The 15,299-nt window shown below is 32.1% G+C and overlaps 1 protein-coding gene and 1 long non-coding RNA gene across 2 annotated transcripts in view; one reads left to right on the top strand and one right to left on the bottom strand.

Moving 5' to 3' along the window:
- The window catches only part of LOC108752201, a 129,462-nt gene that overhangs the window by 3,941 nt on the left and 110,222 nt on the right, over positions 1-15,299 (top strand). Inside the window, exon 2 of the mRNA XM_018492877.1 lies at positions 5,154-5,359. Within this exon, the coding sequence (XP_018348379.1) occupies positions 5,154-5,359 (206 nt within the window). The remainder of the gene's footprint in view (positions 1-5,153; positions 5,360-15,299) is intronic.
- The window catches only part of LOC108752266, a 14,652-nt gene continuing 5,394 nt past the window's right edge, over positions 6,042-15,299 (bottom strand). The window contains exons 2-3 of the long non-coding RNA XR_001939545.1: positions 10,473-10,475; positions 6,042-6,119 (exon numbers count right to left, since the gene is read on the bottom strand). This is a non-coding gene — a long non-coding RNA (uncharacterized LOC108752266). The remainder of the gene's footprint in view (positions 6,120-10,472; positions 10,476-15,299) is intronic.

The following is a 15,299-nucleotide window of genomic DNA, read 5'->3' on the forward strand; positions in this document are numbered from 1 at the left end:
GACTCTAATGAATCACTATACAGTGATTGTTTGGATAACAAAGATTCTAATGAGTAAAAATAATTCAGCTTTTTTTTTTTAAATAACGTTAAAATAAAAAATACATTATTAGATAAAGGAAGAGGTTACTACGTTGCCTTATATATATGAAATAATTCAATAGATATTCAAATAATATAATTACTTTTAGTATACAATAAATTCGTTAGATGGAAGGTTTTCAAATACAGAACGCAATTTACAAAAAAAAACGCAAGAGGGAAAAAGGTTACAATTATGGAATAGGAAGTAAGATACAGAATACCACCAATTAGTGGTATATAGTATAACATATCGGATTTTTGTTACATGTCGGATATGCACACATTTTATTACCTGCGGTTCAATTATATCATTTGAAAGAAAGGGCTCCAAGCTGGATTGAAATTAGACAAAGTTAATACCAACTATTTTGCAAAATTACGTAAAGAGTAAAAAAATAATTTTTATGGTTGTCTTCAGGATGCAGCACAAGTAAAATATCATAATATTCCACAATCATCCGCTTATCCACTTATCCACTTATCGAAACGTTCAGGTAACACAGTACTTTTTAAAATTGGTTTTGTTTAGAATTTAATAAATATTATATATATATTAAATATCATAATTTTGCTCGTTATATTTTGGCCTTATTGTATTAATATATTCGTATCTATTATTATAGTAATTCGTAATTATACAAAAATATCAAAAAATTCAATTTTCATTATTTTACATCTGCAAATATGAATTATTTTTATTCATACATGACTTTAAGTCTAGATTTAGTATTCATTCTTTTTTAGACGAGTTATGTCATTTTGGTTCTTTGAAATTAACTAGTAATGCACTTTTAATCGATATATATTAAATAGATCTTACAAATCCAGTATCAATAATTGTGTTACAAATTTCAGCTCCAAATGGTTAAATATAATAGAAAATTAAAAATAAAATTAATTTCGAAAAAGAAATTATATCAAATTTTGCTTCAGAAGAAAATAGTATCAAATAATTTTATCAGATTATATCATCGAAATTTTTGTTTCAATAACGAAACAGTCTCACGTGTATTGTGTGTAATTAAAATTCTTCTTGATTAAAAAGTAGCTAAAATCGATGGCGCCGTATACTTTCGGCGCCTTCTCGCCGGCCCGTCTTCGTCGCAGTAAAGCAGTTTTCAATACGCCAGGTGCCGTTGATAAATGGCACGGAAATGTTCACGATGCAGTCTCAGCTATGAGACGTCAAACTCCATTGGCAAGTTAACGACTCGGTCGTTGTAACGACGGAAATTGACGACGCGCGGATGAGAGATATCGAGAGGAGACGCGTTCGAAAACGCGTCGCGAAACGCAAACCGCGCCACCGGAAACAGCTGTGACTGACATCGACGGGTTAGGTCAGTCCCGTCGAATGTCAGTATACTATTCCGAATATTGCGAATCTATATATATGTACATGTCAACTATATCGATCTGAAGATGAACTTTCCCCGATTAACACTCCGTGGTTCTTATACGATATATTAATCCACAACGTTCAAAGCTTCTTCGACAGGCATAATTCAATAATTAATTAATTGCAAGGAATATTTCAGAAATCTTTTTACAAAAATTCAATTTAATACTGAAAGATAGTGATAGATTAATTATCTATTTTGAGTATTAAAAGCACAATGAGCAACAATGCTTTAAAATTCAAAATGAGTAATTAATCACTATCTAATATTAACTATTTATCTTCTAATATTAACCTATCGGAGTTGACATCAAAATTTGTAATACAATTACTGACATTGAATCCGCGAAACTCATTTAATGTTTGTTAATAGGCACTACAATGTAAAAAGTGCAGTGTTTAAAATGTTTACATTGAAAACACGTAGTGTTTTATTTATATTGAAAAAGTTTAAAATTAAAACATCTTTAAATGGTTAAAAAACGGAGACAAGAATAAAATATTTTAATATTATAAAATTAAACATTTCATATTTGAGTGTAATTAACTTTTAAGAACCAAAATAACGTAACTCGTAAAAAAAAATTAATTTTAAGTTAATAACAATTAAAATTTGCAAATATAAAGAATATAATTGTGTAGTTCAATAGATCTGTACTGTTTATCAAAGGATATCAATGATAACCCAATCTCTTAAATTAGAAATAAAAAAAAGAACAAAATTTTGAAAATAATATTTTCAACTTTTAACTTCCATATGTATAATAAAACGTAAATCAGACATTTCTGTTAGTTTCAAAGTAAGTAAGGTCCATATTAATGTATACACTTAATAAATAATAAACTAAAGAGTCAAATTTAATACATTATTTTTTAGTTAAATTGTTTAACTTCATCATATCAGTTAAATTAATGATATTGAATAGGGACAGTGGTGGTCTATAAAAGTGATTAAAAATAACTCAAGTTAGGCATAATTTGACATAAATTTAATAGTGCACCATCAACTCCAAAGAGTTAAATTTCTGTAAAAGCAGTCGCTTAAAATGGTACTAAAAAATTCCATGACTTTTCTATTTGACACTACATATTAAGCTCTATTTTCTATTCGCCATATCGGAATCTCGCAGATATGGTATGGAACACAAGAGGTTTACGAGAGCAACCCCGGCTCTTTGAGATCTTAATCCTCAAACTGAAATTCGCGCGTCATTAAATCTTAACACGCGCGACTCTAAATTGCGGCTACCGGCCGGAAGAGCGAATGCGAAGAGCAAGCGAGGTCTCTAGGTATTCCGCTCGATGGACCTTTAACGACAACGGCCACCGCACTTAAACCCAACACGCTTCGTGATCGTTGCGCCTTGCTCTCCCATGGGTGGCCGACGACTCCGCTCGATTCTCCAAATTAACTCGATCTTTGTTATTATGAGCCATCCGTCAGAATTAATGTACACGCGATCGTTGGCAGTCCAGTATGGAGTAAATTTTCTCTCCACGCGATTGACATTTTCGTACGATTGAATGAATTCGCCGCAGTTCTTTAACACAATTCATTATAATTCACAAACAACTTATTGTTAGATCTGATAACCTCATAAACTCACATACATTACATTCTGATATACATATTACACTTATTTTATTCTGCGTTCGTATAGGATATATCACGTCACATTATACTAATTTTATTCTGTGCTTATCCGACATTTCATCGCTTTTCTATCATCAATTTTAACTTTGGACTCACAATTCAAATATTCTATCAAATACTGAAGACTTCAACTGTTGACTTTTTATTCTTAGACTAAAGTTTCATGATGTTCCCTGATTTGATATTCATCTTAACAATCTGACTTTCTTGTAAATGAAATATTTATTAATCCGTCAATATGAAGACGATCCAAAGTAAGGGTTGAAACATTTGTATTATAACTTGTTCTTTTGATATATTTTTATACACGAATAACCTATGTTGGCACTCATTGACTAATTTTGAATAAATTTAGAACTGCCAATAATGATTATCTACTGGCAACGATGGCATTACAAAATTATTACAATATAAATAAAATAAAAAGAATAATATGATTATTTGTACAAATATACAGCGTTATCTCAAATAACACAATTTAAAAATTAATTATTACACTAGACGAGATAATTACATCCTGGGGAAGTAAATATCCTGTAAATTTTGAACATGTTACATAATTCGCGTTTCTCCTCTCTCTTCCACGTTAAGTAATTACATTAATTATTCGTTAATTCCTTTTTACTGGAAGTATTACTAATAATTATGCAATGCACTCTTCTCACTGTTCGATTAAACTCGAAAGTTTCAATCCGATTGAAAAACGTCATTCTATAATATCACAATAACTCTGTGTAAGTTTTATTGTCTATGTATGCACGAAGTACATTCGTTTCGAATTTCGAAGGGAACTTCCGAATCGCGTACGAAACTCGCAACGGCATTCACCTCGATCACGCTTGACCCTTCCGCTAACCGCGTATTTATTCTCGCGCTTAACACACGGTCACCCTTTTACCGTCCATGCCTGTCCTCGGCTGACAAACGCGGATGGTAATTGCGAAGCGACTACGGATTCCAAACGTCGTCCACTCTGTGCGCGTCCGTGGATTAACGAAATGGAATCCCGAAAGTGGCATATGCTACGCGCCACGCGAGATCAGCAGCCCTATTCGTGATCAAGAATTATAACGAGCTGAGGAACACGATTCGTGAAAGCTCGTCGTTCTCATTTACGTAATGTGCATAGTAGAAAGTGTATGACGTTATTGTCACGGAAATCGTTAATCGTGAAAAAAAAGAGTTTTGGAAACAAAAAGTGCATAAAAATTAGTTATGGCTGATTTGTCTTATAAAGAATTTGAATATAATCCACTTGAATGACTTATAAATATTTCGATGTATCTCATTAATTAATCAGAAGATAGAATTTTACTAAATAAAAAATGAAAGAATATTTCGAAGCATCAAGTGGACTATAACTATACTATCAACATGTGTAAAATTTGTAACGTAATATATGTATACATCATTTAATGAAATTTATGATACTGAATGAAAAAAGTTTTTCGGTTTAAAAAGAGGAAGAAAATCATATGACTATTTTCACATCTTTTTCTGAATAAAGTTTTTTATTATGCTATCTTTTATAATAAATAATATGTAAAGCAATATGAAAAAGAAATTAACTGGAAGTGTAAAAAGTGTTGATTTATTTTCTATGGCATCGATTAAATGACATTGAAGTCATTTGGCACAAAATGTAACCTAAATAAAATAATGTATGAGTATTCATACTCTTATATGAAATCATAAATGGTGAAATTTAATTTTTTTAATTTCAAAAAAAAAGTTCTTTAAAACTCATTCCTTCATAAAAATATATTTTTTCAAAATTCTTTTTTTCTGCGATTAAATTAGTTAAAATTTTTTTTCTCATTCAAGATTCGAGCTAATCAGCATTTTTATAAATGTATATGTAATAAAAGTTTAATGAAATCAAAAAAGGAAACAATATTTTCTAATTTGTACAAAAATAATCTGTATATAGTTATATTTTTAGATGCTACAGCAAAATCATTCTTTCTATGTCATTTCTTATACAGCGGATGTATGAATGAATATATTTGTGTTTCAGCAAGCAGCGATATCAAGGTGGAGTTCAAGATGCCAAAAGAGGCCGAGGTGGGTTCTTCGATCGAGCTCAGATGCGAGTGGCGAATAATGAGTGGAAGCAATCTCTACTCGGTTAAATGGTACAAAGATGATCATGAATTCTTCCGATATGTGCCGGATAGCAGCCAGAGGACTCAAACATTTCCCCGACCAGGTGTGACAGTCGAGGTGCGTCCCTTAATCTAATCTAAAATAAATAAACAAATTCAAAGGACTCTTTCAAAACATAATAACAACAGTTGTTATTAATCTAATCTACTTATTGAAAAATTCCAGTTAAGTTCTACTAATTAACTTTAATTATTTAATATTATAATAATTTAATAATTATTATTAAAAATTTAATCAAGCATAGTCAGATGTAAAGATGCATAGAATTAAAATATACTTGTACATATATTTATTTTGTGTGTAGATATTTTTTTTAAAAAAGACTGCAAAAACGTCTGATAATAGCTATCAAATATATTATATTTTGTTTAGCGTATTAGTACAATATTTAGTAAATATTACCAAACATGACAATTATTAAAAAGTAAAACAAAATATTTAGAAAAGCAATATTAGCGTTTAATTTTGGTTATATTAATCGAACACTTGATTTTAATCAACATTTGATTTTATTTCATCAAAATTTTAACTATCATTAACACAAAAAGATTTTATTGATATGAAAAGATTTAGCTAGATATGAGAATAATTTTGTTGGACCATCAAAATAATTATGTAGAGCGCTCAAATTAGTTGTTAGAATATCAAACCTTTTTGTACGATTGCTTATCATGCTTAAGACTCTTAATTATTTCGATGGGTCAACTAATTAAACATAATTATTTTCATAGAGAGAAGGCTTAGAAAGGGTCCTCACCAATTTCAATGAAACTTTAGCAGGATTATAGAATGTGTTTCCCTAAACATCATTATACTCCTATTTAGGCGTAGACAGTCGACCATTTCGGAGATATTTCAATATTAAATTTAGCAGTTTATTAGAACTTATTAGAACATGTATACTTGAGCATTTATAGCGGATATAGTAACAGCCTTTTAGAGACTCAAGTTCAAACTTTATTAACAATTAATATTTTTCTGTAATAATATTTTATGATAGGAATAATTGTTAATATATATAAGAAATTAATTATTTTTATTATTTTTATTACTTTTATAAACTTTATAAACTTTAAGATGAAAATTTTGTTAAAAATAAATAAAAAATATTTAAATACTATGAACTCGAGTATAAACTCTAATAAAAACTGCCGCTAATAAATTTAATATTAAAATATCTTAAAAACGATTGATCATCTATAATCCTAGCCAAATTTCATTGATAATCACTTCTAAGCCTTCCCTATCAGATCTGTATTTTATTTGACTAAATACTTCAACAAAATCGTACTTTCTGTGTAGGCTTGATTATTATTACCAGACATTTTTTCAATGAATATGGCAAAAATATAAATCGACAGTTAAAGAATAAAGTGAAAAAGATGTTGATGTAACAGTCGCGGAAGATTATCACGGTTCAATTCTTTCGCCTCCTCCTCCTCAATTATCGGAGTACTCTTCTCTTGCTTGATACCAAGAACAGAACAAGTGATATTCCGCCATCGACCTGAACGAAGCGTTGATCCGCGTATTCGAGATCGGGAACATCTTTTCCCTTTGTCGTTTCTCACGATGCAAGCGAGATTCTTTAAAACGCACGGAAATTCGCACCGCGTCCGTCGATTTCTTTCACCGACTGTACGCGGGACTCGATGCAATCAATCTTCACCCCCGTCCTCCCCTTGCACTTTCTTCACTCCAATTCCAGCACCGGGACAGGAAAAGCTCGAGAGCACGCAAGCTTCGATAAGACGAACGAAAGGGGGAGACATGGGAGAAAGAGCAAGGCGGAGCTGCAGACGTGTCGGGATCCGTACACAAGTTTCCGCGATTCCGATCGGTAGCGCGACCGTAAGCAGACGGCACCATCACGTCCCGATGTAATTCATCTTACCAGAGCTGCCTGGCTGGCTGGCCGATCAGTCGGCTGGCAAAACGTGCCGGGCAATGTATCCAGACCGCGTTCTTGCGCTGGTACAAACGAGGTGCGAGTTCATTCCACTGCCGCTATTGCCGCGATGCTATATCATCTTTCTCTGCAAGCTCCCTCGTGCAAGCTGTCAGCCACTAGAAGCTATCTCCTCCCGGAGTAGGTAAAAGGAAAGCGAGACTACCGAGAAGTTCGACGAATAGTTTTTTTCGTATCGCACTGACGGCAGCCACGTCGGACATAACCGAATCGGATCGGTTAACGATGAAAAGGATTATGTCGTATATACACAGTAATGAGAAAACCATAATGTCGTCCATAGACTTGAGGTGAAACCGATTAGAATAAAAGAAGCATCCTAAATCTATACTCGTGAGAAGAAGTGAGAAAGAGAGAGATTATTTCTTCCATTTTTTAATTCCAGGATAATATTGACTATTTCGAAATATTGAAACATAGTAAATTTATAATTTTAATAATTAAACTTACTGACTTGAGATTCATTAAATTGAATGGAAATCACGTTGCTGTAAACGAAACGCGAATTCATCATTTTCCAATAAAAAACTGTTAATAGTGTGATATCCTTATTTAGAATTCATTAAAGAAAAAATGAGACTTTTCGTAAAATATAGAACGTTTATGTCAATTATGATGTTTTATATTTTTAGTCAAGGCTGTATATTAAGAGTGCGCTCCACTTAACGTTCGTATAATGTTTGCATGTATCATTTCGTCCTTGTTTAATATGTGATGACAAGAAGGATGAAATAATACTCGTGAGCATTGCAAATGTTAAATGAAACCTAAATAATATGTAAGAATACAGGCAAGTTTATTATCAATATCAATTTTATGTTCCATTCGGTCTGACCATAGCGTGATCATTTCTACTTATTCCCAAGTTGCCTGATTACGCCCGTTTCTATTTCGTATTCTCTGATTATAACGCGGTCTTTGCTACTTATGAAACTTGTACGAATGTTCAGAATTTGAATTAAATTCGCAGACAGCTGTATAATTACAAAATTATTAAAATAAGGACTCAAATTAGAATCTCCGAAAATGTAGAGATTTATATTTCAACGTTATTTCTAGAAATTATTTTTTTAAATAGTTCTCTCTCATACCTATTGATCGATTTAATTTATATCCCACAGACAGTTTAAACACTAATCTATATTTCAGAGATGTATCAAGAATCGTGAATTAATCCGTGGCGTAATGTAAAATTCAATCACCGTTGCATAATTAAAGTAACTTCTGTCAACAACAATTAAGCGCGTATACATATCCTCGATAAAATCGATCCCGGAATGCATTCACCGCATCCTTCTGCTGATACAGGATACTTCAACGAAACAGGAGCTTGCTCGAAACTGAATCTGAAGATACGTCATTTTCTCTAAAATTCTCGATACACGGATTTGTCTGTCGGTATTCTCCATTGGAAATAAGATCTTGTTGGAATCAGATAGAGCGCTGAAAAACATTGAATAGCGTATCAATACAATAGTGCTCGGATATTTTCTATATACGCACAGAATTACGTTTTATCTCAATAGAGAACTTTTAATTCATCTATTTGTTTACAGTAACATGTGTCAAATGTGCATTACTTTCTTTTGAAAATATCATATATCTTATACAAAAAATCGCAAAAGCAAGAGTTTTGTAAAATTACCAAGAATCACTTCGATCAACTCCAATTAATTTTAATCGATAGTTAGCTCATTGCAATTGCATCTGTCGTTAAAGGAGCTTTCAGACGATATAGCTATCACATGCATGATATTTGCTAATGTTGGCATACGTTGGTCATATCGTCCGAAGGCGCCTTAAGCGACAAATGCGATTGATCAATTCCAATAGACTAATCGTCGATCAAAGTTAATCGGAATTGATCAAAGTGACCCTAAATGCAAATGAAAATTATTTATAAATTGAAATCTCTTTTTCTCTCCCTTTCTCTCTCTTTGAAAACGTATACTGTAAAAAGATAATAAATATTTGTTTACTGTAAGTAAAAAAAATATGTATTTATTAAATATGTATTTATTAAATATGTATTTAATAAACTTTTTTTCAATGTACAGAAAGAACTGAAAATAATTTTGTTTTAGACCATCAAAATAATTATATAGAACGGCCAAATGTAATTGCTATAAACTTTTGTAGCATTATTATTAACACTTACGCGTTCTACGTAATTATTTTGACGATTCAACAAAATTATTTTCATATCTGTTAATTGTGTATTCAATTAATTTTTTAGATACTTCGGCAAAATCGTTCTTTCTGTAGAGATATGAGAAATTTATTTAAAAAAAATAGCAATGTTTAATTAATGGCAATCGAGATAAAAGAATTTCTTCATTATATTATTAGAAAAGAATAAAACTGATACAACATTTGTATAGCACAAATTAAATTAATATTTTTGTATTTTTCTCGTTTCACATTCTCTCACACTAGTTATCGTCTAAAAAAATATTTCTGGCAATAAATGTGATATTGAATGATTTAAAAACACGAACAGATTCAAAGTCTATTTCGTGCCACGGTATATTATCTTCTTCCAAGATCTCCATTGGTCTTCGATTCTCTCTCTCGCTTTCGTATTTCTGGTCCCTCTGCCATTGAGTATCGAATGTTTCGAAGAATGCAATCGACCAGATTGTACTCCAATATTCTACAAATGACGTTCCCGATTCACCAGTCTCTCTCTTCTCTCTATGAGCTAGAACATCACGTAGGATACTATTTGCGAGATATAACACACATACGCTAGATCAATCTTCGTAAACAGTAAAATAAATCCTGGCAGATACGATGAACACAGTTGATCTAAATACGATCAAATTGGGTGATTTAATTTAAAAATGGCATAAGTTCACTTTAAGTGATTTTATTAAATGTGCGCAAAAATGTTTTGCAAAATTATATTTTACCAGTTATTTATCGGACTTATACATTGTTTGTGCCATATATTATTTGTTACTTATTTATTTAAAAATAACATAAGATCGAGGTGTTTTTTAAATTCTATTAAAGTAGCTTTTAAAAGATAAGCCAATTAAATATTTACAAAATATTCATGTATAATCGTAAATGCATGATATCAAAGCTAAAAAAAAGAGAAGACGTGGAATCCCCGAAAGCGTTGTCGGCGCGCAATTTTTTGTTAATTTTCACTACACGTGCTATCGTTGATCGGCGGTAATCCCCATCAACAAAAACGAGCTTGTAGTATATCGGGAAATAAAAATGTAAATCCTCTTCGAGGACATTCTCGATATCGCGTGCAAACATTTCCCGGCTTAGCTAGCGAGGATTTTAAATTTCATAAACTCACTGATATCATTGTAATAATCTAAAGCATAATATAAAAACAAAAACCACAAATGCTATATATGTGTATATTTCTATAAATATTTGAAAAATATTAAAATCTCACTTTTATTAGAAATTCAAATATGTAGCGTCAATAAAATTAAAAATTATTCGAATACAATTCAGAAATGTGTAATTAATATTTTATATTAGATATACAATTTTTTTTTGGTGGTGGGATTTTAATATTATAAAATTTAATTATATTCTATTTTTCACAATAATTTTCGATAAAATTTTCAATTCTAATGCTGAAATCGTGACATTTTCGCTCAATAAAGCAAATCGATGAAACGAAGTACCATCATTTCGGCATAGTAACATCTAAAGCAAACAGAACTATTAAAATAGAGATTCCTTTGTCGAACGCACACATTCAGAAGACGGTGAACTTCCGCAAGATTTTCGGCACGTCGTACAGTCGGCGCAGCTCGAAAACAAGGTCAGTAGCAACGATAGTTTGATGATAGTTTGAGGATAGTTCCGAGTGAGATCACCCTCGACGCGAAACTTTCGGGCCATTCGCTAGCTGGATAATACCCTTTCCTCACGTTTTTTTTGCTCTTCTCTCGTTCTCTCCTCCCCTCAACCCTTCATCATTTTTTAAATTTTCCACCAGAAGAGTGGAGTGTGAGTTCTGCCCGCATGTGCGCGCGGTCGTTTGCGCAGAAATTTAAATGATTTAGCTCCCACCCCGAGGGAACACGCCAATTTTTGATGTTCCGGCAGAACTTTGCCCTACGAGATATATCTCTCAATGCGGGAGAATAGTCATGTAATGGTGGCGCAGAAACGACGCTTACCACCCGATCGTCGTCTAATCTGATACGAGATTTGGATTTAAGATCTAAAATTATGTTTGTCAAAAAATAATTTCTCATTGATTAATACTTAACTTCTCAATAATTTAATATGCAAAAAGACCCCGCACTAATCATATAATGGATTTATTCCAACTGATTGAAACTGTGATATTTTATAGATTATTAGATACTGATCAGAAGTCTCCATAAGTACAACCATTAAAAATGGATAATTTGGCACCTTTTGGAAATTACCATTTTGGGTCTAATTAAACTAAAAAGTACTTTTATCTGCTAAACTATTCATTTTGAGATACTTTACTTTAATGTTGCACAAAAATAATGAGATGAATCAATTGTAAAAAAAACATAGCTGCTTTTCAAAAATTCTGCAATTTGCAATATGCAACTGTATATTTTTTCTAAAAACAACTACTATATATATTTTCTTTACATCAATTGATTCATCATACTCTGTGCCCAAAAGTATTAAAATGCAATTGAATTATTTAGTGACAAAGACACTTTTCAAATCGATTAAACTCAAAATAAAAACTTTCAAATCTGTCCAATTTTTATGGTTTGCTTATGGAGACTTTTGATCATAATTTACAAAATATCAGTTTCAGCCAATTTGACTGAAGCTATTTTTCCCATATGATTAGTGCGAGATCTTTTGCATGTCCTGTCAAAATAAATACTTACAGAATTAAATATGAATAATTTACACATTGTTTATACCGCACTGATAACTTTAGTATCTGATTGTCACCTTCTTTTTTTAATTAACATGAGTCTAATTTGTTTATTATCTAAAGGATTAAATTTCCTTCTATCCCTTTGAATTCAGTCATTCCCTACGTCGTTCTTTACTTTTGAGAAACCGTTTCCTGCAGCAAATTGGCATGATACATCAACTTTGTACATATATAATTTTACAAAAGAAATGTATGCGGTATATGGAAGGCCGATGGAGGACACAATAGCTGAGGCTACCTATATGTATGTGACTATATGGATGTGGCTATTGCTCCGATGCACACGCACTCAGTATCCTTGAACAACATTAAACGGCCGCGGCTTTATGGTTTCCGCGGATTGAATATCATGGGTGACCGTAACTACATTAATTATCCGCGCGATTCATCTAATGGAATGGAAAGCCGTTTTAAGCCGTAACGCATTCCTGCCCTCGAAATTCCCCATTTGTATGCAGCTGCTGTTCCGCATTACCGTTCTCTCGACCGTGTCACATATCGAGATACGACTGTCGTGGCCGTTCATCGAGGAAGTACAACAGAAAGAGAAAGAAGGGGGAGGAAAGAGAGAAATATGCCATTTAATCATGATGCGGACTTTCAAGCTCTCTTGTATTTGAACGCATTAAAATAGCGCTAATATAATAAAGTGAGCATAACATTTGTCATACTATAAAACAAAATAAAACGTATTCCACTCCTCATGTCTTCGTACGATGTTTTTAATTCATTTGATATTTCTCACACTAAATTCTTTTCAATTTTTTAAAAATGTTTATTAGTATTATTAAATTGTTTATTAATTTAATTTTTGATTATGTATTGCAGCTTCAGATTAACAAAGGGCCTATCATAAGTATTTAGAATCAATTCGATTCTCCTTGAAACATGTTAAACACAAAAATCTAAGAAATATGTATAATAATTTTTAATATGTATTAATATGTATTAAATTTTTTATATCGGTTCGATATCGGATTTTAGATTTATGGGCTGAATTTTCAAAAATCGAATATTTTAAAAACATTCTCATTAAATTCTGAAGAGTCGTTTAACTCTTTAAATCTCAAATAGGATCAATCTAAAAAGTCTCTTAGAATTGTGTGTTTAACAACATATTTCAACAAGAATCGAATCGGTTCTAGACAGTTGTAACAGGTCTTTTGTAAGATTGTGTCCTATCGACAAATAATCAGCAGTTCGCTTGAACGCGATTTGCTGGAAAATTGTAAAATTCACGCAAAAATATATTATAGATCTTCTTTGACCAAATATGACTTTCGCTTATTTGTGTCGAATATTTCTTAGTCAACTTACTATTGAAATCTTGACACTGCACATTTCACAAACACAATAAAATAATCATATCGCAGTAATTTGAATGTTTTATCACAACGTTCGATTGATTAAGTTACTCGTTTACTTAATTCGAAATCAGCTTTAATGTAATTTACTGCAATTTAAACAAAATTGTATAAAGTAAAATCAAGAGAGATAATTAGAGTGAGAACTCGAATTGACTCGGTTTTAAAGCTCAATAATGTGAACCGCGAAAACCCACTAACGAAAAAGATTCTCTCGATCGCAGTTACGTGGCCTAGGTAAGGAATATAAATCAATGGAACAACGAGGGACGACGTTGACGGCGCCACCGTGGTTCTCCGAGTTCGCCACCGAAGAAAAGGCAGCGTCGTTTGTTCTTTTATCGCGCGGCATTTGCATGTGCTTCGCGTGCGACTTAAGACGGCCCGTAAATAGAGTGACTTCCCGAGCAAGCCGGTACGTGGGCAGGAAACGATCGAATGCTCACGCCAAGGTACCCGGTGACGGTATGGTGGTATCCTCCTCCTCTCTTTCTTCTTCTCTTCCCAGTTGGCAAGAAAACAATGAAAATTTCCAAACAATCTGACTAATCTGCCACGACTCCGCAAGCCGCGATCTTCCGCCCCATAAATCGCTGGTCCGATAGCTCCTCTCGAGAGCAGTAAAACCTAACAACGCCGCACCATCGCCAACGATCTATATTATTCACGAACCGTCCACCCTTCTGCGAATTCCGAACATCCCTCGTCGCGACGCATAATCAACCAACAGCGGTGTGTTGAGTACTACTTTTACATTCTAAAAAATATAGATGTGGATTTAACTCCATAAAGTGCGTTTGTATATAATTATGTTATATATTTTATACAATTGTGTTTAAATAACAGTGTTGGTGTTGATATAAATATTAATATGATGTGGATTGAACAACATAAGATTTTAATTCTAGATTGCCTAGACTGATACGTGAATGTTACATATAAGTAAGTGTTGAGTGCTAAGTTATGCCTTCAGTGGTCATTATTAAGGAACCCACTGTCATGCTAAAAGATAGGACAAGCAATGACAAACTTTTAAAAATTCTGTTCATTATATATCAGTTTAAACTCCTTGGTTGTCACTATTATAACAGAGAGCGTGAATAGCAACATTAATTTTGAAGCAACTTTGTATTATTAGTTTGTATTATTATACATTTTATTTAAGTGTTACAAAGAGACACACACAATTAAACTACACACTCCACATCATTTCAAGATTAAATTTGATAGTGCTTATTCTTTCTTTTTCTTTAATTAGGTTATTTGCATTTATGAAAGTCTAGATTATATAAAAATTTGATTATTAAAAATGTGAAACTTGTATTATATCATATATGTGTTCGTAAAATTTACGTAATTAATTGTCACTTAAAAATAATATTCTAGAACCAAATCCATATTACATTGATGTTAGTATTAACACAAACATACTAACAATTACTCATGAAAAGATTTCATTAGAAATATCTTAAAATTTATTCAAATAGAGATCTGAAAATAATTGTGTGCGTGCGTGCGTGCGTGTGTGTTGAACCATAAAAATAATTATACACGCTCAAGCTGGTTGTTGGAATGTCAAAATTTTTTGCAGCATTATCCATCATATTTAAAATTTCTGTGTAATTATTTTGATAGTTCAACAAAATTATTTTCAGATCTATATACATGAAAATATGTATATAAATATATATATATATATATATGTGTGTGCAGTTAACTTTGTTGGTAAGTGCATTTTAATTGTTTACA

This window comes from Trachymyrmex septentrionalis, unplaced genomic scaffold (assembly GCF_001594115.1).
Source record: "Trachymyrmex septentrionalis isolate Tsep2-gDNA-1 unplaced genomic scaffold, Tsep1.0 scaffold6, whole genome shotgun sequence".
NCBI lineage: Eukaryota > Metazoa > Arthropoda > Insecta > Hymenoptera > Formicidae > Trachymyrmex > Trachymyrmex septentrionalis.